General features: G+C 44.5%; 1 protein-coding gene across 1 annotated transcript in view; it reads right to left on the bottom strand.

Moving 5' to 3' along the window:
• LIPH (lipase H) overlaps window positions 1-25,020 on the bottom strand; it is a gene marked incomplete at both ends in the record, with an annotated part of 59,580 nt that overhangs the window by 2,392 nt on the left and 32,168 nt on the right. Inside the window, 6 exons of the mRNA XM_080695534.1 lie at window positions 1,266-1,439; window positions 5,978-6,089; window positions 10,003-10,098; window positions 12,257-12,424; window positions 19,223-19,312; window positions 23,882-23,983. Coding sequence (XP_080551660.1) covers window positions 1,266-1,439; window positions 5,978-6,089; window positions 10,003-10,098; window positions 12,257-12,424; window positions 19,223-19,312; window positions 23,882-23,983 — 742 coding nt within the window. The remainder of the gene's footprint in view (window positions 1-1,265; window positions 1,440-5,977; window positions 6,090-10,002; window positions 10,099-12,256; window positions 12,425-19,222; window positions 19,313-23,881; window positions 23,984-25,020) is intronic.

Here is a 25,020-nt window from a genome sequence, read left to right as displayed (position 1 = left end):
GTGAACATACACTCCTTTGAAAACCAGGAAAGAAAATACCAAAAAGTCCCATCATTTGAAGATGCAATGACTATGCTCTTGGGGGCGGGGGGGAGAAAATACTCTATCATTAAATATTTTAAGATATTCTAAACCTTCAAGAAAAAAAAATTCATAAGCATAAATTTCTCTATCATTTTCTGTCTCTATCTCTTTCTTTCTTCATGTACACATCTTAGCGTTGAAAATAGATTGTTTACCTCTTTAGTACAAGAAAATTCTCAGCACAGTTATCAAATTTAACATTACTATAATACTATGATGTTGTCAATAGGAAAAATCCAATTCTCCTTAACTTTGTTTTACATTAGGCTCTGCTTTATCAGTCTGCCAAAGGATAGAAAGCTTTCTTTTCTATCCCAAATTATCAACTTGCAAACAGCCTAGGTGGCTAGGGAGGAATTAAGTAACTTTAAGCTTACATAATCTACACCATTATTTTCTAGTATTAGTGGACAACTTACTTTGTCTTGTTTTTTAGTACTGGGGATTGAACAGTACTTTTTAGTACTGGGGATTGAACTCGGAGTCATTCTACCTCCAAGCTATGCCCCGACCCTTTTTTACTTTATGTTTTTTTGTTTTTTGTTTTTTTTTTGTTTTTTTTGGTGGTACTGGGGTTCCCGGAAGCCCTTCTACCTCCGGGCTACACTCCCAGACCTCTTTTTACATTTTTTTTATATTTGGAAACAGGGTCTCCTAAGCCAGCGCGCGCGGCTGGCTTCGAACCTGCGCGATCCTCCTGTCTCCGCCTCCCAAGCGCGGGGATGACAAGCGTGCGCCACCACGCCCGGCCTTACTTTATGTTTTGAAGCAGGGTCTCCTTAAGTGGTGGAGAGTCTCACCAACACACTGAGGCTGGCCTCAGACCTGCAATCATCCTGTCTCAGCGCCTCGTTGTACTCACTGTGAATGGAGGAGTCCCCCTTAAAACATGAGACTAAGCCGGGCGTGGTGGCGCTTGTAACCCCCGCACTTGGGAGGCAGAGACAGGAGGATCGCACCGGTTCGAAGCCAGCCTTGCTGGCTTAAGAGACCCTGTTTCCAAATAAAAATATAAAATAGGTCTGGGAGTGTAGCCCGGAGAAGGGCTTCCAGGAACCCCAGTACCACCAAAAAAAACAAAAACAAAAACAAAAAAAAACACACCTGCGACTAAGCAGACTGGATGGAATCCAACAACATCTTTGAAAAAATGGGGTCATTGAACCCGGTGCACAACTCACCTGTCAGGATGGGCAAGGGACCTCAGCTTCATGCGGAGGATCCTGAGCTTGTACTTGGGGCCTATTACAGATCCTGTCGAGAACACCAAGGAAACGGCTGCCACTTGATCCAGGTCTTGATTAAATCTTGCGAGCAGACTCACTTGGTGATATTTCTCAAATGTGGCCGGTTCACTGGAAGGGAGAAATGACATTTAAGAATGGATATAAAGCCAGACAGGATGGCACATGCCTATACTCCCAGCACTTGGGAGACTGAAACAGGATTGCAGGTTCAAGGACAGCTGCAGCAATGTATCAAGACTTTCAGAAACATTAAAACTCTGTTTCAAAAATGAAAATCAGCTTGGGCTATAGATCAGAGGTAGAATGCCCCATCCCCAGTACCATAAAAAAGAAAAAAGAAAGAAAGAATGGATATAGTAAACCAGGCATGGTGGCACACACCTGTAATGCCAGTACTTGGGAGGCTGAGACAGGAGGATCACACAGGATCGAAGCCAGCCTCAGTTACTTAGTGAGACCCTGTTTCCAAATAAAATATAAAAGGTCTGGGAGTGTAGGCCAGAGGTAGAAAGCCCCTGGGTTCCATCCTCAGTAACACAAAAAAGGAGGGATTTTTTTTTTTTTTTTTTTGTGGTGGTACTGGGGTTCCTGGAAGCCCTTAAACCTCCGGGCTACACTCCCAGACCTATTTTATACTTTTTTTTTAATATTTGGAAACAGGGTCTCTTAAGCCAGCATAGCTGGCTTCGAACCTGCGCGATTCTCCTATCTCTGCCTCCCAAGCGCGGGGATTACAAGTGTGCGCCACCACGCCCGGCATAAGGAGGGATTTTAAAAGGGGCTGGGGACGTAGCTTAGAGTAGAATGCCCCTGGGTTCAATCCCCAGTAAAAAAAAAACCCTCCAAAAAAGAATGGATATAGATTGCTAATGAGAGAGAGCAACTTTGCAGGCTACAAACCACTGGGGAACCAGTGAGCTCTTGCCCCATCGCCTTCGTTAGCTGACTTTCATGGGCAAAATCCACTGATTCCACACAACTGCCTAAGTGAAGCTACTGAGCTCAAAACTGACACTAGAGAAGTGCAGGCGTCTGACCGCCCGCTGCACCCCAGGTGCTGTCCTCATCTCCACACCTCTCTTCCACCCCCGAGATACTCTGCAAGGGGTGTTATAGACGGCTCAACAGCTGCTGGCAGAGCCTGAGTTTCCCACGTGAGAGGGCTTACAAGTGGCTGCGCAGGGATTCAAACCCAGTTCTGAGTTCAAAGTCACGGTCTTTCAGCTGGGCGGGGTGGTGCACACCTGTAATCCCAGTATTTGGGAGACTGAGACAGGAGGATCGCAGGTTCAAGAACCGTCTCAGCAAGTAGTGAGACTCTCACCAACCTAGTGATATCCTGCTTCCAAATAAAAATAAAAGAGAACTGGGGGTGTAGCTCAGAGGTTCAATGCCCCTGGATTCAATCCCCAGTGACACACACACACACACACACACACACACACACACACGATACGGTCTTTCCATCCAACTGCATTGCTAGAGGCATATGTATATTTCTAGCCAAACTGGACACTAATGGAGGTGTTTTTGTTTGTTTTCTTTTCTTTTCTTTTCTTTTTATGGTACTGGAAATTGAACCCAGGGTACTGGACCTCTGAGTCATGCCTCAAGCCCCCCTCCTTTTCTTTTTCCTTTTCGGTACTGGGGATGGAACCCAGGGGCATTCTACCTCTGAGCTACACCCCCAGCCCTATTTTTTATTCTTTATTTTGAAACAGGGTCTCACTGTTTTTTTATTTTTACACAGTGTTTTATTAAATTGATGAGGGTCTCGCTAATCTGCTGAGTGTCTCACTAAATTGCTGAGGCTATCCTCAAACCTGAAATCCTGTCTCAGGATTTCTGGCTAGGTAAGAACTCCCATCATATAACTTGATATCCCCTGCAACTTCTTGGCCTCTCCAGATACTAAAGGTCTATACAGATGAGGCCCCTCACATCCATGAACTACCTGAGTTAGGGCTCCTCAAGATGATGTCCTAGTGATGTCCTCTGGGAAAATGATGCCCCACTATGGGTTTGGGGACATTGGCTCTGAAACACCCATGGGGAGCCCTAAAAAACCCCACCACTCACAAACTTGAAGTACAGTTGGGGATGGGGGAGCAATACAGCTTGGAGGTAGAATGCCCCAGGTTCCATCCCCAGTACTGCAAAAAAAAAAAAAAAAATTAAAGCTTACAATATGCCAAGTAAAAATATAGAATATCAAACTCCATAAAGTATAAAATTAGCTCAACCACATAAAAAATGAAAAAGAAACATGCCAGAATGTGAGACTGCCACCCAAATGGCGATTCTTCTGCCTCAGCCTCCCAAGTACTGCGATTACAACTTGTACCATCACGCCCAGCTTTACATGGGAAGTTTTAAATTAATCATTTTCCCATTGCTGGGTTTTAAGAGGGCTTCCAATTTTTATTGCAAATTTTATTTTCTGAGCTTCAGATTAGGTACACATATGCACATATATATTATTGCTATGAGCTCATAAAAGTAAAAATTTGCACCGTGGGTGCCTTTTGCCTTTGAAGGTAGGATTGTTGGGGTGATGGGGCAAGAGTGTGTACTTTTTTGTACCACACACACAAAAAGAAAACAAATGCAAATCGAGGCTCAGGAAGCACCTAGCAAATGCAGGCTTCCAGATAAATGTAAAGAAATGTTGTCATATTTATTTATTTATTTATTTATTTATTTATTTATTTATTTATGGTACTGGGGGTGGAACCCAGAGGTTTTCTACCTGCGGGCTATGCTCCCAGACCTATTTTATATTTTATTTGGAAACAGGATCTCACTAAGTTGCTGAGAGCCTCACTAAGTAGCTGAGGCTGGCTTTGGACCTGTGCAATCCTCCTGTCTCAGCCTCCCAAGTGCGGGGATTACAAGCGTGCGCCACCACGCCCGGCAATCGTTGTCATTTTATCAGCCTTGCAGGGAATGGGTGACCAAAATTCCTGTCTCTTTGGAGGGTGAGGGATACCAGGGATACTCTACCTCTGAGTACAACACCAGCCGTGTGTGTGTGTGTGTGTGTGTGTGGTGCTAGGGACTGAACCACCCAGGGGCATTCTACCTCCGAGGTACATCCCAGCCTGGTTTTTTATTATTTATTTTGAAAAAGGGCCTCACTAAGTTGCAGAGGGCTCACCAAGTAGCTGAGGCTGGCCAAGAACCCGGATCCTCCGGTCTCAGCTTCCCAAGTACTGGGATTATAAGTGTGCACCACTATGCCCAGCTTACCCACAGCCTTTTTTTTTTTTTTTTTAATTTTTAAACAGGATCTTGCTAAATTGTTGAGGGTCTTGCTATATTACTGAGGCTGGCCTGGAACCTGAGATCCTTTTGTCTCAGCCTCCCAAATACTGGGATTATAGGCACATGCCACCATACCCAGTGGGTTTGTACTTTTTAATCTAGCATATTCCTTTAAGGTTGTTAAATTAATATTAGTTTTGATTGACAAACAAGAATTGTATACAAGCCGGACATGGTGGCGCATGCTTGTAATCCCAGCATTTGGGAGGCTGAGACGGGAGGATTGTGATTCGCGGACAGCCTCAGCTACTTAGTGAGGCCCTCTGCAACTTAGTAAGACCCTGTTTCAGAATAAAGAATAAAAAACAGGGCAGGGGGTGTAGCTCAGTGGTTGAATGCCCCTGGGTTCTATCCCCAGACCTGCAAAAAATAATAATAATAATAATTGTATACATTTATGGGGCACAGTGTAAGATTTTGATACATGTATATAATGGAAATATTGAGTGACTGAATCAATAAATTTTTCTTTTTTAGGTACTAGGGATTGAACCTAGGGATACTCTACCTCCAAGCTACATCTCCAGCCTTTTAATTTTTTATTTATTTAATTTTTATATTATTATTTTTATTATTATCATTATTATTATTTGGGTGGTACTGGGGATGGAACCCTTCCACCTCTGGGCTACACTCCCAGATTATATATATATATATATATATATATATATATATATATATATATATTTTTTTTTTTTTTTTTTTTTTTTAAATTTGGAAACAGGGTCTCTTAAGCCAGCGAGGCTGTCTTCAAACCTGCACAATCCTCCTGTCTCTGCCTCCCAAGCGTGGGGATTACAAGTGTGTGCCACCACACTGGGGCTAATTTTTTATTTTGAAACAGATTCCTGCTAATTTTCTAAGGCTGGCCTTGAACCTGCGATCCTCCTGTCTCAGCCTCCCAAGTACTAGGATGACAGGATGACTTCCCAAGTACTACCATGCCTGGTTCAGCATATTTCTTTATTGTTTAAACCTTCACAGTAAAAAAGAAGAACTGTTGTAATTCAATGTTTAGTCAAAGGAAGAGAGGAAGGAAGGGAAGGGAAAAAGGGATATAGAGAAAGGGAGAGGGAGAATAAGGAAGTGTGAGAAGGAAGAAACGAGGGAGGGGAAGGGGAGGCAGTGAGGGGGAAGGAAAGACCCTTGCACCACTTCCATTCTAGAGCCAGGGAAAGCAACCAAGCAGTATGTTCCCTTCTGTGTTTGGTAGAAAAAGGAAAAGTATTGACCTATAAATAAGAAAGTAGGTACGTGTGGGACTTAATTTTTTCAAGCAAAAAGAGAAATGGCAAACAGCAAACTACTGTAGCTCAACTTACTGATCGATTTTAGATTCAGTGATGTTTCCATCTTTGTCTCTCAATTTGATTGTAATAGACCCTCGTCTTACGTTCTTGTTCCAAGCTAGAATATCCACAAAGTAATGATACACTGCAAAACGGGGGAGAACGCGGTAAGAGAGAGGTGCTCTGGCTGCTCCCTGGAGGGTTGATTCCAACATTGCTAATAAATGACTCTCCTTTTCTTCCTCTGGCATTTCTCTGCAAAGATCCAGGGCAGAATTTTCTTTTCTTTTTTCTTTCTTTCTTTTTTTTTTTTTTTTTTTTTTGTGTGGTACTGGGGTGGAACCCAGAGGTTTTCTACCTCTGGGCTCTACTCCCAGACCCATTTTATATTTTATTTGGAAACAGGGTCTCACTAAGTTGCTGAGAGCCTCACTTAAGTAGCTGAGGCTGGCTTTGAACCTGGGTGATCCTCCTGTCTCAGCCTCCCAAGAGCGGGGATTACAAGCGTGCACCACCACGCCCAGCAGGGCAGAATTTTCATTTCTTCCCTTTTCTTCCCTTTGGTAAAGATGGCATGCCCAGCGTGGTGGCACCCACTTATAATACCAGTCCTTGGGAGGCTGAAACAGGAGGATCGCAGGTTCAAGGACAGCCTCAGCAAGTAGTGAGACTCATCAACCTAGTGAGACCTTGTTTAAATATAAAATAATAAGCTGGGTATGGTGGCACATGCTTGTAATCCCAGTACTTGGGAGGCTGAGACAGGAGAACCAGCTTCAATAAGTAGTGAGAGTCTCATCAACATAGTGAGACCCTGATTCAAAAGGATAATAAAAGCCAGGCGTGGTGGCACATGCTTGTAATCCCAGCATTTGGGAGGCTGAGACAGGAGGCTTCAGGTTCATGAACAGCCTCAGCTACTTCGTTAGGTCCTCTGCAACTCAGTGAGACCCTGTTTCAAAATAAAGAATAAAAAAAAAATAGGGCTGGGGGTGTAGCTTGGAGGCGGAATGCCCCTGGGTTCCATCCCCAGACCTGCAAATAATAATAATAATAATAATAATAATAATAATAATAATAATAATATAAAAGAAAAGAAAGAAAGGAAAGGAAATAGGGCTGGGAGTGTATCTCAGAGATAAAACACCCCTGGGTTCTATCCCCAGTGCCACACAAAAACACACACACAGAAATAATAAATAAATAAATATACACATACATACATACATACATACATACGTACATACATAAAAATAGTGCTGGGGGTATAGCTTTGAAGTAGAATGCCCCTGTGTGTAATCACCCAGTACAACAACAACAAAAAAAAAAGATAGCAGGAGTGACAGCAGAGTTGGGCACACTCCCCCGCCCCCATGTGGACTGGACTCTCAGAGCTAAGTATGGCTTCCATCCTGCCCATGAAGTTGCCATTTGGAGACACTCCGTGCCAACAACGTCTTCCACAACCTGGGCCCTGGCCTCCCTCACCTCTCCCAGTCCCTCCACACAGCCTGCACCTCCTGCACTGCCACGGCCCCTGCTCCTGGGCCTGGACATCCTCCAGGACCCACTTGCAATCCAGCCTCAGGCTACAGCTTAATGTCTTTCCTCTGGAAGGCTTCCCTGGCCCTCAGACTACGTCAGGCCGTGTGTGTGTGTGTGTGTGTGTGTGTGTGTGTGTGTGTGTGTGTGTTGCTAGGGATTGAGCCCAGTGCATTCTATCTTTGAGCTATACCTCCCAGAATCTCCCCCCCCCCGCTTTTTTTTTCTTTTGAAACAGAATCCTGCTAGATTGCTAAGAGTCTTACTTACTAAGTTGCTGAAGCTAGCCTCAAACCTGTGATCCTCCTGTCTCGGCCTCCCAAGTGCCTGGATTTCAGGTGTGTGCCATCACTCCTGGCTTAGGTCTCCTTTCTTGGGGTCCCTGTCATGCTCTGGATTTTGCCCATCATTACTCAACACACTTAACTGTATTTACAAAATGCAAGAAAAAAGTCATAAATATGTGAATGCATCTAGCCAGGCATGGTGGTTCATGCTTGAAATCACAGTATTTGGGAGGCTGAAACAGGAGGATTGCAGATTCAAAGCCAGCCCTGGCAATTTAGTGAAGCTCTCAACAATCTAGTGAGACCTTGTTTCCAAATAAGAAATAAAATTAGCCTGGGGGCGTAGCTTGGAGGTAATATGCCTCTGGGTTCAATCCCCAGTACCAGAAAAAGTATTTTTAATATGTGAATACATCTATATAAATCTTACCTGAGCCGGGCGTGGTGGCACATGCTTGTAATCCCAGTACTTAGGAGGCGGAGACAGTAAGATCTCAGGTTCAAAGCCAGCCTCATCAATTTAGCAAGGCTCTCAGCTACCTAATAACACCCTCTTTCCAAATAAAAATTAAAAAAAAAAATACGCTGGCGGTGTTACTTGGAGTTAGAATGCCCCTGGGTTCCATCCCCAGTACCGTAAAAAAAAAAAAAAAAAAAAAAAATTCTCCCAGGAAAAGTGAAAGGGCATATAAGATTGCCAGAATGACAAACATCAAACAAATCTTAACTGCATCCCAGGGTGTTTCTTCAACCCCTGCCCAGGTGAGCTCCCATCTGGAATACTCATCCTCTTGAGAGCTTTAGATCATCATTTTTTTTTTTTTTGCTTTAGAGCTGAGACTAATCAACAGATGTGTCTGCCACCTGAATTTTCAGAGACCTGATTTCATTTCTTTTGAGGAATAAAGCAATTTTCTGAGAGGTTTTAGTGTTTAAATGACCATCTGGTGATATTACTAACACTGACGTGTGTGTGTGTGTGTGTGTGTGTGTGTGTGTGTGTGTGTGTGTTACTAGGTATTAAACCCAGAGGTATTCTACCTCTGAGCTACCCTCTGGCCTTATTTTTATTTTTTAGTTATTTAATTTTGAAACAGGGTCTCGCTACATGGATGACAGTCTCACTGCCTGCTGAGGCTGTCCTAGAGCCTGAGATCCTCCTGTCTCAGCCTCCCAAATACTGGGATTATAAGTGTGTTCCACCACACTCAGCTTTTTTTCTTGTACAGGATCTTGAATCCAGGGGCATTTTACAACTAAACTACATCATCCCAGCTGTTTTTATTTTGAGACAGGGTCTCACTATGTTGCCAAGAATGGCCTTGAACTTGTGATCCTCCTGCCTCAGCCTCCAGAGCAGCTGGGATTAAAGGGATGCTTCCTTGTGGCCAGAAGTGTATTAATTTGTTAATCCCAATAGCCAAAAAGCTAAGCATGATCATCTCCATTGTACCAATCAGGGCTCTGAGACCCAGTGGGTCAAATGACTTGACCAGGTCCCACGGCTGCTATGTGCAATAAAACCAGGATCCATGTACATGCGTATCACTGTCAACATGATTTACATTATGATCTGAGACTATAACGCACCAATAAAAGCATATTAAAAATAAAATTAAGCCAGGCATGGTGGTGCATGCTTGTAATCCCAGCGCTTGGGAGGCTGAGACAGGAGGATCGCACAGGTTCGAAGCCAGCCCCAGCTACTTAGTGAGGCTCTCAGCAACTTAGTGAGACCCTGTTTCCAAATAAAATATAAAATAGGTCTGGGAGTGTAGCCTGAAGGTAGAAAGCCTCTGGGTTCCACCCCCAGTACCACCAAAATAAATAAATAAATAAATAAATAAATAAATAAATAAAATAAAATAAAATTAAGCCAGGCATTGTGGTGCATGCTTGTAATCCCAGTGCTAAGGAGCCTGAGACAGGAGGATCATGCAGGTTCAAAGCCAGCCTCAGCTTCTTAATCAGGCTCTTAGCAACTTAATGAGACCCTGTTTCCAAATAGAATATAAAATAGGCCCAGGAATATAGCCTGGAGGTAGAAGGCTCTTGGGTTCCATCGCCAGTACCACAAATTAATTAATTAATTAAGTAATTTAAAAAATGAGGATCCCGCCAAGGTCCTTCCAGCTCCTGACACCAAGCTTCACCGTGGCCTTTCTTTGCCAAAAGCAGCCATCCCTAAAATAAAAAGGTGGTATAAAATCAACCCCAGTCACCACTCACTGCAGTATGGTTCCTTCTCGGTTGTGTCAAAGAACGCCTTAGTCATGGGAGGGTCCTTCTTCCTCAAATAGTCTTTCCAGTTATCAGCATAATAGCCTATAAAAAAAGTTGGAAGAGTGCAACAGGAACACGTATCACATAAACAGGAGGGCAGCGGGGCACTGAGAAGGGCGAGAGCCCCTGAGGCCACCACGGTGGGACCTTCAGGGCCACCGGGCAGGGCCGCCTCAGGCCCACCCTTCTTGCTGGTTGTTTCCACCCCTAGAAGATAGGGTACTAAAGAACCTACAGTGGCCCGTCCCCCTTTACTGGCTCTCAGTAACAGGGTAAAGGAATGGGGAGTGTCACACACTGATACATTCGGATTACAAATAGGACTGATGTTTTTCTTTAATACAATCATTCCCTACATTAAAATAGATTTCAGTATATACCTAAAGAACATCACTATTATAATGTGTTTTTTGTGTGTGTGTGTGGTCCTGGGAATTGAACCCAGGGGTGCTCTACCCTGAACCACATCCCCAGCCCTTTTTATTTTATTTTGAGATAGGGTCTCTCTAAGTTGCCCAGACCAGCCTTGAATTTTCAATCCTCCTGCTTCAGCGCTCTGAGACACTGAGGTTATAGGTGTGTGTCAACACGCTGGACCCCAACACTTGCTTAAAGAACAACTATCAGGCCACTAAGCTTTACAGAATGTGGGCTGGACTGTGACTAGGTCACCAGGCACGTGTTTCTCCCTTCACGACTGCCTTAAGTAGGCAAGGTTGGGTGCCATCCAACGGCCTCTTGACTATGTCCTCCTGACTAGAGAATGGCCTCCAGACTCTGGGGTTTTTGTTGTTGCTGTTTCTGTTTTTGTTTCAAACTCCCTCAATGATTCTAGTGCACAATCAGCACTGAAAATCCCTTGTGAGCCGGGCGAGGTGGCGCACCCTTGTAACCCCAGCATGAGGAGGCTGAGACAGGAGGATGGCTATTCACAGGCAGCCTTAGCTACTCAGCTACAGACCCTATGCAACTGTTTCAAAATAAGGAATAAAAAATAGGGCTGGAGGTGTAGCTTGGAGGTAGGATGCTCCTGGGTTCCATTCCCAGTACCACACACACACACACACACACACACACACACACACACACACACACAAACTCCTTGTGTATAATAACATGGCCTGCTGTTAACTTGGATTTTTCCTTTGGAAAAAAAATTAGAAAATCTTCATGGCTGTCTCGGTTCAAAGCCCTAGTGGCCTAGAATATCTCTGCTAGCAAATATACAAGCAGCTTCCACGATATCCTTGACCCTAACCCTGTACATGTACACAGAGGCAGAGTGGAGGGAGGGCCTTCGCAGACCTTACTTGTTAAAAGGACACTCTGCTGAGGCTCATCTGGCAGAGGGTCTCCAGCTCACTGTGGACCCTCCCACAGCAGAGAGCTTGAGAGCACAGAAAGGATGTTCCTGTTCCCATGGGAACAGTCTATGTGGCTGTACCCTGGGTAAACTTGGAAACTTGTCTAGAACCTTCTTTTTCATGATCGAATAGCATTTCCTGGGAGGATGTCCTGCCTGCTGGATGCAATCTTACATAGACTGCTCTGCCTGCTGGATGCAATCTTACATAGACTGCTCTGCCTGCTGGATGCAATCTTACATAGACTGCTCTTTTTTTTTTTTTTTTGGTGCTAGGAATTGAACCCAGAGGCATGCTACCACTGAGTTATACCCCTAGTCCTTCTTATTTTTACTTTGAAACAGGGTCTTAAAATAAGTTACTGAGGTGCCAGGCATGGTGGTACATGCTTGTAATCCCGCGCTTGGGAGGCAGAGACAGGAGGATCACGCAGGTTCAAAGCCAGCCTCGCTGGCTTAAGAGACCCTGTTTCCAAATAAAATATACAAAAAAAAAAAATAGGTCTGGGAGTATAGCCTGGAGGTAGAAGGGTTTCATCTCCAGTACCACACACACACACACACAAAGTTACTGAGGTTCTAGATAAGTTGGCCTAGATAAGCTGGTCTCAAACCTATGATTCTCCTGTCTCAGTCTCCAAAGTTCTGGGATTATAGGTGTGAGCCACCACACCAAGTCACAGACTGCTCTTCTAAGAATGTCTGTAATCAGGAGAAATTTGCTAGAAAACAGTGACTAGGTAATTTTTTTTAAAGAATTTGGGGGCCCATGTATAATTCTGGGAATTATAGCAAATATCAGCTCTTTGCTCCTGGGGCTGCCGCCTGTTGACTTACCCAGGAGGGGACAGGACTCCTCTTGCAGAGGGCCGCAGCTGACACACTTGCCGTTCCTGTAGTCCCTGTAGGAGTCACAGGGGTATGCAGTGATCCCACAGTTCCCTCTCAGGGAAGCCAGGTACAGGTACACGGACCTCTGGTGGTCGCACTTGAAATACTGCATTCCTTGATTGCAAAGGGAAGGATTTGAGAGTAGAGCCATTAAAGCACTGTGTGAAAACCATCACATATTTTATATACACACCCAGTTTACCTGCACACAAGCCACTGCACCAGAAGCTTCACTGTACTTCATTCTGTTTAATCCTTAGGTAAGGATTCATGCTGGCAAGCCACAGGAAAAATAATTAAATCCAATTGGTTGTGGCAGGAATTAAAGCAAATATACTTTAGTTAAAGGCCTTGAGGCTGGGAATATAGCTCAGTCATAGAGCACTTGCCTAGTATGCATAAGGCCCCAGCCCTACAAAAAAAAAAAAAAAAAACTTTCACTAATAAATATCATCACTAAACCAGGCATGCTGCATAAAGCCCCAGCCCTACCAAAAACAAACAAACAAACAAAAAAAACTTTCACTAATAAATATTATCACTAAACCAGGCGTGCTGGTGATATTTAATTCCCAGCAAATTTGTAATCCCCGTATTGGGAGGTTGAGACAGAAGAATTGTAGGTTCAAAGCCAGCTTCAGCCATTTAGTGAGGCTCTCAGAAACCTAGCGAGACCCTGTTTCCAAATAAGAAATAAAAAATTAGACTGGGAGGGGTAGCTCAGAGGTAGAATGCCTCTGGGTTCAATCCAGTACCACAAAATAAATAAATAAATATCACTATTAGCTCTAATTAAGTACTATAATTTGTCTTGAATAGGATAACTCTGACTTAAAGGCTTTGCGTATTTTATCTACTGTTGTAGCTCCAGATCCTAGAATAATGCCAGGTACACATCAGATCATTAACAAGTTCTTTTTTTCTTTCCTTTTTTTTTTTTTTGGTAATCCTAGGGATGGAACTCAAGGGCATTCTACCTCTGAGCCATACCCCCAGCCCCATTTTGATTCCTTATTTAGAAAAAGAGCCTCACTCAGTTGCGGAGGGTCTCACCTAAGTAGCTGAGGCTGTCTCAGCGTCACCACACCCAGGTTATTAACAAGTTCTGTTGATAGAACAAGTAAGTGCAAATTCTAGCAGGTCCTGCTATGTACTGGAACCCTCTGCCTTTTTTTCTGTGGTACTGGGGAATGAATCCAGGGCCTCGGGTGTCGCTTTTCTTTTCTTTTCTTTCTTTCTTTCTTCCTTTTATTTCCCCCCCTTATTTATGTTTAACTAAAATCTAGTTAGTATGATAGTCCTCCATCTGTTATTGGTTAGTACTAATAATAACAATGACTAAAAAGTCAAGAACAAGAGAGTCATTTTGATTCCTGCCACATTTTTCATTCATGTCAAAAGCAACAGGGCCTGGCAGTGACAGAGACCAGAAAGGCAACCAGGGGAGACATGATGAACAACTGGATGTTGGGAGTCATTGGAAAATACAACTGCTTGGTGGTTCTCTAAAGCCATTTCCAGGCCAGAAGCATAGGTCACTACAGAGTGAGTCCTGAGCATGCCCAGGGGCCTGGGATTACATACAGCACTGTAAATTTAATTATATGTTTGGTCTGGGGTTTGAACCTACCTCTGAGCTACACTCCCAGCCCTTTTAATTTTTTATTTTGAAAAAGGGTCTCACTAAGCAGCCAGCCCCCGCTACTTAGTGAGGCCCTCTGCAACTTAGTGAGACCCTGTTTCAAAATAAAGAATTAAAATAGAGCCGGGTGTGGTGGCACACGCTTGTAATACCAGCATTCTGGAGGCTGAGACCAGAGGATCATGGTTCACGGACAGCCTCAGCTACTTAGTGAGGCCCTTTGCAACTCAGTGAGACCCTGTTTCAAAATAAAGAATAAAAAATAGGGCAGGGGGTGTAGCTTGGAGGCCGAATGCCCCTGGGTTCCATCTCCAGACCCGCAAAAATAAATAAATAAATAAATAAATAAATAAATAAATAAATAAATAAATAAAAAATAAAGAATAAAAAATAGGGCTGGGGATGTATATAGCTTGGAGGTAGAATGCCCTTGGGTTCCATCCCCAGTACCACAATAAATAAGTAAATAAATAGAATTATTTTATTTTATTTTATTTTTTGTGGTACTGAGGGTGGAACCCAGGGGCTTTTGTATCTCCGGGCTATCCTCCCAGACCTATTTTATATTTTATTTGGAAGCAGGGTCTCACTAAGTTGCTGAGAGCCTCACTAAGTAGCTGAGGCTGGCTTCGATCCTGCGCAATCCTCATGTCTCAGCCTCCCAAGCGCTTGGATTACAAGTGTGCGCCACCACGCCCGGCAATAACTAGAATTTAAAACAGGGCTAGGGGTGTTGCTTGGAGGTAGAATGCCCCTGAGTTTCATCTTCAATACTGAAAATAAATAAATAAATAAATAAATAAATAAATAAATAAATAAATAAGAATAGGGCTAGGGGTGTTTCTCAGAGGCAGAATACCCCTGGGTTCAATCTCCAGTTCCACACAAAAAAAAATAATAAATAAAATAAAATAAAATAAAAGTGGGGCCAGGCGTGGTGCTACATGCTTGTAATCCCAGTACTTGGGAGATTGAGACAAGAGGATCTCAGATTTGTGGCCAACCTTAGCAACATAATGAGGCCCACTACAACTTAGTGAGACCCTGTTTCAAAATAAAAGAATCAAAGCAATCCAGACGTGGTGGTGCACACTTGTAATACCCATGCTTGGGAGGCGGAGACAAGAAGATTGCACAGGTTCAAAGCCAGCCACACTGGCTTAAGAGACCCTGTTTCCAAATTTAAAAAAAAAAAAAGTATAAAATAGGTTTGGGAGTGTAGCCTGGAGGTAGAAGGGTTTCCAGAAACCCCAGTACCACCAAAAAAAAGAAGGAGGAGGAGGAGGAGGAGGAGGAGGAGGAGGAGGAGGAGGAGGAGGAGAAGGAGAAGAAGAGGAGGAGGAGGAGGAGGAGGAGGAGGAGGAGGAGGAGGAAGATAAGGAGGAGGAGGAAGAAGAAGAAGAAAAGAAGGCTGGGGGTGTAACTCAGAGGTAGACTGCTCCCTGGGTTCCATCCCCAATGCAAATAAATATATAAATAAATAACAGGGCAGGGGATATAGCTCCGAGGTAGAATGTCTCTGGGCTCAATTCCCAGTACCACAAACAAACAAACAAAAACCATACCAAAAATAATGATGATGATAATAATGATGATGATGATGATGATGATGATGATGATGATAGGCTGGGCATGTTGGCATAGGCCTATAATCCCAGTACTTGGGGGGATAAAAAAGGATGATTACAGGTTCAAGAACAGCCTCAGCAACTGAACAAGACTCTCGGCCACCTAGTGAGACCCTGTTTCAAAAACAAAAAATAAGGCCGGGTGTGGCACACGCTTGTAATCCTAGTACTTGGGAGGCTGAAACAGGAGGATACAGGTTCAAGGCCAGCCTCAGCTACTTAGTGAGAATCTGTTTCAAAATAAAAAGCTTAAAAATTAGGGCTGGGGGTGCAGCTCAGAAATAGAATGCCCCTGGGTTCAATCCCCAGTACAGCAAAAAAAGAAGAAAAGAAAAGAAAAGAAAGGGCTAGGGGTACAGCTCCAAGGTAGAACGCTGAGGCACACAGAGCTTGAAGTCCATTGCTAATAAGTGGCAAAGATGAAATTCTAAGCCCAAGTATACTTGGCTCTCAAAAGTATATTATTGCAATACTACTAAAGGTCTCAAAATATTATCTCTAGACCAGCTGCATTATCATCACCTGGGAACTTGGGAACTTGTTAAAAATGTAATTATTGTGCTTCTCCCCTGAGGGGTTTGGAGGTGTCTGCAATCTCTGGTTTGGTTTTTTGGTGCTGGGAACTGAACGCAAGCTAATGCTTGCACATGCTAATCCAATCTGTTTTAACAAGCTTTCCACATGATTCTCATACAAGCTAAAGTTGGAGAACCCTGCCGTGCTGCAGAGTTTGAAGAGGACAAGAGTGTAAGTGGTGGCGTGGCGTGGGACAGTGAGACAGCACACAGCTCTGGATCTTAACAAAGACTAAGGCTGAGGCTTACTAAGAAGCTGTCGTTCTTGGTGACACATTAACGGTACCACAGGATGAATTCACCCATGTCTTCTCTGAAGCCCATTGGCACAATGCTCCATGAAGCACTCTACTTTGCGAGCCTGCACCTACAAAGATCACCACCGCACCGAGGGCCAAGGGACTAGCGCGCATCAGCTGGTACAAAAGGACCAAAGGGACTCAAAGCTATCTGAAAAGGCCTTGCACATGTAAGGCCCCACATTCCATCCCCAGCACCACATACACATGTACACTTTTCCTCTGAGGAGGAAACCACAAAAGAAAACGATGAGCCTGGGCTATAGTTCCCCCATGAGCAGCCCTGGAATTGGCCTCAGGTGAAGTGGGCACCAAATGGCACAGCTGCATGGAAGTGGGGCACCCTGACAGTAGAGACCCTCTACACAGATGTGGGCTGTTGGGTGCAGTTTTGTTTTTGTTTTTGTTTTTGGTGTGCTGGGGATTGGACCCATGGGGCATGCTACCTTTGAGCTACACTCCCATCCCTATTTTTATTTTTTATTTAAGTTGCAGAGGACCTCACTAATTTGCTGAGACTGGCTGCGAAACTGATCCTCCTGCCTCAGCCTCCCAAGTACTGGGATTACAACATGCCCCACCATGTCCAGCTACGTATGTAGCATTTTTGACTATTCGTCCTTCCCATTTTAAGAGTGAAATAGATAAAATGTTTAAGAAAAAAATAATTGTGAGAAGAAAATCAGGTGACTGTGACTCAGCCTGAAGGTTGGGGGTGAGTGACATTTAGAAGCTCTCAAAGGAAGAACTTGTTCCCAAAGGTGGATAATCAGTGAGCTGTGGATCTGGGCATGGTGGCACCCACCTGTAATCCCAGGACTTGGGAAGCTGAGAGAAAGATTTGAGGCCAGCCTCAGCAGTTTCAAAATAAATAGTTGGGCGTGGTGGTGCACGCTTGTAATTCCAGTACTTGGGAGGCTAGGACAGGAGGATCCAGGTTCACGGCCAGCCTCAGCTACTTAGTGAGGCCTCTGCAACTTAGACCCTGTTACACTATTGTTCCGGGGATTTCCTTTTGCAGAAGCAATGATGTTAATAACAATAAAGGGCCAGGCACCGTGGCAGAATACAGGGCCGGGTGTGGTGGCACACGCTTGTAATCCCAGCGCTTGGGAGGCTGAGACAGGAGGATCGCATAGGTTTGAAGCCAGCCTCAGCTGCTTAGTGAGGCTCTCAGAAACTTAGTTAAGACCCTGTTTCCAAATAATATATTAAATAGGTCTTGGAGGATAGCCTGGAGGTAGAAAAGCCCCTGGGTTCCACCCCCAGTACCACACACACACACACACACACACACACACACACACGCGTAACAATACAGGGGAAACCCTTTAGGAGCAAAACACATATGTGTGGCTGCTTGTGGAGCAGTTATACTATTTTACAGGATGGGATTTGAACTCACTAAGGTACAACATGGGTGACCCTACTTAGGTCATTTCATTTGGATTACTTTTTATATTTTTGGTACTGAACTCAGAGGCATTCCATCTCTGAGCTATACTTTCCACCGGATTTATTGATTTATTGATTTTTTTTATTTTTTGGTGGTACTGGGGGTGGAACCCAGAGGCTTTTTACCTCCAAGCTATACTCCCAGACTTATTTAATATTTTACTTGGAAACAGGGTCTCACTAAGTTGCTGAGAGCCTCACTAAGTAGCTGAGGCTGGCTTCGAACCTGCACGATCCTCCTGTCTCAGCCTCCCATTAGCAGGGATTACAAGCGTGCGCCACCACGCCCAGCGATTTTATTTTTTAATATGCTTTTATTGGTGCATTATAGTCTCACATCATAACATAAATCACGTTGATGGTGACTTCATGCACACAATTTATTTTTATTTTGAGACAAGGTCCCACCAGGTTGCTGAAAGTCTCACTACTTGCTAAGGCTGTCCTCAAACCTGCCATTCCCGTTTCAGCTTCCCAAGTACTGGGATCATAGGTTTGCGCCACCATGCCCAGCTTTACTTTCAAACATTACATCATTCCAATGGGGCCATACACAGCTACCACTTCATACCAAGATCAGCTTTTTTCTATAATTATTTCCATGTCTGTTTAACTTTCTCTAGCAGTGATGAAATATAGACTTACAACACTCAGGGAAGGAATTTGATATTCTATCCCCCAACTCACTTTTATGTTGTGAATGCAAATTTGCAGTTTATAATTTTTTTTGTGGTACTAGGGATGGAACCCAGGGGCATTCTATCTCTGAGCTATGCCCCCAACACTATTTTTTATTCTTTATTTTGCAACAGGGTCTCACTAAGGTGTGGAAGTCCTCACTAAGTAGCTGAGGCTGGCTGTGAACCTGTGATCCTCCTGTTTCAACCTCCCAAGTACTGGGATTACAAGTGTGTGGCACCATGCCTGGTATTGCAATTTATAATTTATATCACCTCTATTTTCTTTTTCTTTTTCTTTCTTTTTTTTTTGTGGTACTGGGGATTGACCCAGAGACATTTACCTCTAAGATATAGACCTATTTTTCATTCTTTTTATTTTGAAACAAGGCCTCACTAAGTTGTAGAGGGCCTCGCTAAGTAGTTGAGACCGGCCGCGAACCCAGATCCTTCCATGTCAGCATCCCAAGTACTGGGATTACAAGAGTACACCTCCATGCCCGGTTTATATCACCTCTATTTTCTTAGAAAATAATTTTCTATTAAAAATACTCCATATGGAACAATATCAGATTTTTTTTGCAATATGTCTTTTTCAAACCACTATTTTACAAAAGATATACTATATGCACTTACCTCCAAATATCGTTTTGGGGCAACCAGGTTGATCCAATCCTCCATTCGGGTAGAAGTCTATGTTTCCTAATGGTTCCCTATAGCCCAGTGCTAAAAGAAACACAATATTCTTTCATTCTGCTTTGACCTTTTCACATCTCATAGCTCACTTGCCTGCAGGATATAAGCAGGAATAGTATATTATTGTTATTATTATTACTGTTATACCTATTTATTTTCTAGTTTTGTGTGAGTGTTGGGGGGGTTCTGGGAATTGAACCCAGAGGCATTCTATCTCCAACCTACACCCCCAGCCCTATCTTATTCTTTATTCAGAAACAGGGTATCGCTAAGTTGATGTGAGCCTCACTGAGTTGCTGAGGCTGGTTTTGAATCTGCAATCCTCCTGTCACAGCCTCCCATGCTGGGATTACAGCCATGCACCTCCATGCCCAGCTTTGTTATACCTGTTTATGTGTTCTGCCCAAAGTTTATCCGCTAGTTAGAAAGTAGGAAGTAAATCCCACTATCCATCCCAGTACTAAGTGACAGGAAAATGATGATGGAATTTAATTTCTAAAGTCATAGGGAAATCTGGCATGGCGATGCACACCTGTAATCCCAGTACTTGGGAGGCTGAGACAAGAGGATGGCAGGTTTGCTGCCAGCCTCCACAATTTCTTGAGGCTCCTACAACTTAGCAAGACCCTGTTCCCAAATAAAAATATAAAATAGTGTTGGAGGTGTAGCCTGGAGATAAAAGGCCCTTGGGTTTCATCCCCAGTACCACACACACACACACACACACACACACACACACAAAAAAAAAAAAAAAAAAGTTGGGTGTGGTGGCACATACCGGTGGTATCCCAGTTACTTGGGAGACTGAGGCAGGAGGATTGCAGGTTCTAGGGCAGCCTCAATAGCAAGACTCTCAGCAACCTAGTAAGACTCTGTTTCAAAACAAAAACATAGAAAGGGCTAAGGGAGCCGAGCGTGGTGGCGCACGCTTGCAATCCCAGCATTTGGGAGGCTGAGATGGGAGGATCACAGTTCACAGACAGCCTCAGCTGCTTAGTAAGGCGTTTGCAACTCAGTGAGACCCTGTTTCAAAATAAAGAATAAAAAATAGGGTTGGGGGTATAGCTCTGAGGTAGAATGCCCCTGGGTTCCATCCCCAGTACTGCGGGGGGGAAAAAGGGTTAAGGGTATAGCTTGGAAATAGAATGCCCCTGGCTTCGATCTCTAGTAACACACACACACACACACACACACACACACACACACACACACAATTATTAAAGCCAGGTGCAGTGGCACATGCCTGTAATCCCAATACTTGGGAGGCTGAGGCAGAAGGATTGCAGGTTTGCAGCCAGGATCAGCAACTTAGTGAGACCCTGTTTCCAAAAAATAAAATAGAAGCTAAGCATGGTGGTGCATGCCTGTAATATCAGCATTTGGGAGGCTAAGACAGGAGATAGAGGTTGAAGGACAGCCTCAGCAAGTATTGAAACTCTCATCAATCTATCAAGATCCTGTTTCAAAAAAAAAAGGCTGAATGTAGCCCAGAGGTAGAATGTTTCTGGGCTCTATCCCTGGTTCCACAATAAATAAATAAATAAATAAATAAATAAATAAATAAATAAATAAATAAAGCCAGGCATGGTGGCGCATGCTTGTAATCCCTGCACTTGGGAGGCTGAAACAGGAGGATGGCACAGGTTCGAAGCCAGCCTCCGCTGGCTTAAGAGACCCTGCTTCCAAATAAAAAATATAAAATAGGTCTGGGAGTGTAGCCTAGAGGTAGAACGTCCCTGTGTTCATCCCCACGTACCACACACACACACACACACACACACACACACACACACACATATTCCAAAAATAAAAAGATTTCTTTATTCCATCAAGCAATAAAATGGCACTGTGGTTCTACATGTAACTCCACAATAATAATATGGCTTTTTTTTAATAAACAGGTATTTCTTTTTTTCTTTCTTTCTTTCTTTCTTTCTTTTTTTTTTTTTTTTTTGGTTGTGTTTTGGTTTTTGTGGTACTGGGGATTGAACCACGGGCCTTCTATTTTATTTACACCCTCAGCCATATTTTATTTTTTATTTGGAAGCAGAGTCTAGCTAGTTTGCTGAACGTCTTAATGAGTTGCTGAGGCTGTCCTTGAACATGTAATCCTCCTGTCTCAGCCTCCCAAGTACTGGGATTGCAGGTGTGCACTGTCATACCTGGCTCAGGCATTTCTTTTAAGACAAGCAACTGCTGAATACCAGACCAGATGACCCATGATAGAGGGCCAAGGGTTTTCCGCTGTGGTGGTACTGCTGCTGCCGATGGAACCCAGTGCCTGCTAGGCAAGCGCTCTACCACTGAGCTCCAGCTCCAGCCCTGGGCCAAGGTTTTGTTTTGCTTTGTTTTGTTTTGTTGTTTGTTTTGTGGTACTGGAGATGAAACCCAGGAACCTTGTGCCTCTGGACTACACCTCCAGACCCATCTTATTTTTTATTTGAAAATAGGGTCTTGCTAGGTTGCTGGGAGCCTCACTAAGTTGCTGAAGCTGGCCTCGAACCTGCAATCATCCTTCCAAGTACTAAATAAGCATGTGCCACTATGCTGGGCTGGGTCAGCCTCCGCAACTCAATGAGACTTTCAGCAACCAGCTAGACTCTGCTTCCAAATAAAGGGGGTTTTAGGCATTAATACCACAAAGAGGGTACACGATTAAATGACCACCTACCTGCTCTATTCACTCTGTCCTTCTCAAGTTCTACTCCAGTTTCTCTCCCAGACACTCAGATATAGTACACACTCATCCCTGAACATCACCCCAGCCCATGTGACATGCAAGATATGAAATCAGTACCATGAAAGACACAGTGGCCTGAAAGACCCACAGAGAGCCAGCTGCAATAGAGAGAGATACGCATCTGAATTTATCTTTCAGCTTGAGGAAATAATGAGGAATAACCAACACACCCAGGAAATCATCCATCCAAGCCCAGTGTCATGAAAACATTTGTTCACATGGTAGCAAATTGGCCTTTCATTAATTGGGTAAAATGGTCATTTCAAGATAAAAGGTGTGGTGGCGCAGGCCTGTAATCCCAGCATTCAGGAGCCCGAGACAGGAGGATCACAGTTCATGAACAGCCTCAGCTACTTAGTGAGGCCCTTTGCAGCTCAGTGAGACCCTATTTCAAAATAAAGAATAATAAAAAAAAATAGGGCTGGGGTGTAGCTCAGAGGTAGGGTGCCCCTGGATTCCATCCCCAGTACCCCCACACACACACAAGATAAAAGAAGAGGGGAAAAGCTGGGCATGGTGGACCATGTTTGTAACCCTAGTATTTGAGAAGCTGACACAGGAGGATTTCAGGTCGAGGCCAGCCTCAGCAATTTAGCAAGATCCTCATTGATTTAACAAGACTCGGTCTCAAAATAAAAAATACACTGGGTGCAGTTGGTGCATGTTTGTAATCCCAGTCCTTGGGAGGCCAAGACAGGAGGCTCAAGGTTCACAGCCAGCCTCAGGTACTTAGTGAAGCTCTCTACAACTTAGTGAGACTCTATTTTTTTTTTTTTTTGGTGGTGGTACTGGGGTTCCTGGAAGACCTTCTACCTCCGGGCTACACTCCCAGACCTATTTTTACATTTTTGTTTGGAAACAGGGTCTCCTAAGCCAGCGCGCGCGGCTGGCTTCGAACCTGCGCGATCCTCCTGTCTCTGCCTCCCAAGCGCGGGGATTACAAGCGTGCGCCACCACGCCCGGCCTTGTGAGACTCTATTTTAAAATAAAGAATAAAGCCCAGCGTGGTGGTGCACGCTTGTAATCCCAGTATTCGGAAGGCTGAGACCTGAGGATCGCGGTTCGCAGATAGCCTCAGTTACTTAGTGAGGCCCTCTGCAACTTAGACCGGGTTTCAAAATAAAGAATAAAAAATATGGCAGGGGGTGTAGCTCAGAGGTCAAATGCCCCTGAGTTCCATCCCCAGACTCGCAAAAATAAAATAAAATAAAGAATAAAAAGCCAGGCGTGGTGGCACATACTTGTAATCCCAGCATTTGGGAGGTTAAGACAGGGGGACTGGTTCACAGACAGTCTCAGCTACTTAGTGAGGCCCTTTGCAACTCAGTGAGACCCTGTTTCAAAATAAAAAATAGGGCTGGGTGTGTAGCTTGGCAGAAGAATGCCCCTGGATTCAATCCCCCGCACCACAAAAAAAGAAAAAAAAAATAGGGCTGGGGTGTAGCTCAGAGGTAGAATGCCCCTAGGTTCAATCCTCAGTACCGCAAAAATAAGTAAATAAAAAAATTAAAAACTGAAAGGTCTTGGGTATAGCTTGGAGGCAGAACACCCCTGGGTTCAATCCCTAGAACAGAAGAAGAAGAAGAGGAGGAGGAGGAGGAGGAGGAGGAGGAGGAGGAGGAGGAGGAGGAGGGGGAGGAGGAGGAGGGGGAGGAGGAGGAGGAGGAAGAGGAGATCATCTCCAGTGAAGGAGACCTTGGGGCAGCATTACGCCAGCTTCCTTTACTGTTTCTGGGCATTTGGGACCCTGCCTTAGGAGGAGGGGTGTCAGGAGGAACCGGCTCTGCCCCTGCATGACCATAGCCCCAGGGGAGACTCTGGGAGTCGGGGCCAGTGACCTACATGGACAGGAATGTTACCATCAATGTCCGAGTGGATGACGTCCACGAACTGCGCATCGCTGGGATCTAATCTGTCCTGGGGAGGCCTCCCGGTGTATAAAGGGCCCGCAGGGTCCAGACCTGGAAGGAAAACAGAGTGGCTTGGCAGCCCCACGCCATGAGTCACCCACACCATCCTTTGATCCCCCATGAGGACAGCTGCAAGCTGCAGGCTGCAGGGCCCCCAGGCGCACTCACACCCCCACCCCGCGTCAGGACTCCTGGCCGCCAGCAACTCTTTCCCACAGGAGTCCCAGATTCCGGTGACCCGACAGCGCGGCTGAGAACACGCAGGAATGTGCTGGCTCTGCAGGGGAAGCACCTCACGGTGTGCACCGGAAAAGCAGGTGCCTTCCTTATCTGTATTCCATTTTACGTGTTCCAGAAATCCCCCTCAGCCCTTTCTAATGTTTATTTGTATTTATGTATTTATTATGCGTGTGTGCTACTGGGAACTGAACTCAGGGGCACTCTACCACTGAGCTACATCCCCAGCCACCCCCTCCCCTTTTAAATTTAACTTTATTTTGAAACAAGGCCTCACTACGTTGCCCAGGCTAGCAGGTGTCCACCATCACTCTAATACTTATTCTTATTTATTTGTTGTGTGCATGTACTTGGGATTGAATTCAGGGCACTCTAGCACTGACCTACATCCCCAGCCCTTCTATTTTGTTTGAGACATGGTCTCACTAACTTGCCTGGGCTGACCTTAGACTTCTAATCCCCACCCCTCACCCCCACGGCCTCTCAAGGTGCTGGGATCATAGGCATCCATCACTACCCGGCTCAGTCCTTCCTTTTTGTCACTAATACAATTCCTTTACAGCTTCTACCTTTCATAGCCTAAGTCATTTGATCCACACTGCAGACCTGAGAGGGAGGGCGGCTATTATAATTCTCATTTTACAGATGAGTGAACTGAGGATGGGGAAATCAAGGCATCTTGACCAGAGCCTCACAGTGGAACCTGCTGTACCTGTTAAGCTCTTGCTTTTACTGCAAAGAGTTTAGCAAGCTCAGTGAAAAGAGCAAAGCTCACTGGTTGGGCCAGTTACAAGCCAGGTATGAAGAGGTTGTCAATACTAACAGATTTTGCAGATACAACCCCGCCTGGG

The sequence above is a fragment of the Muscardinus avellanarius genome (assembly GCF_963383645.1).
Source record: "Muscardinus avellanarius genome assembly, chromosome: 5".
In the NCBI taxonomy this organism is placed as follows: domain Eukaryota; kingdom Metazoa; phylum Chordata; class Mammalia; order Rodentia; family Gliridae; genus Muscardinus; species Muscardinus avellanarius.
The sequence above is the reverse complement of the archived record's forward strand: the minus strand, read 5'-3'. Positions and strand labels throughout refer to the sequence as shown.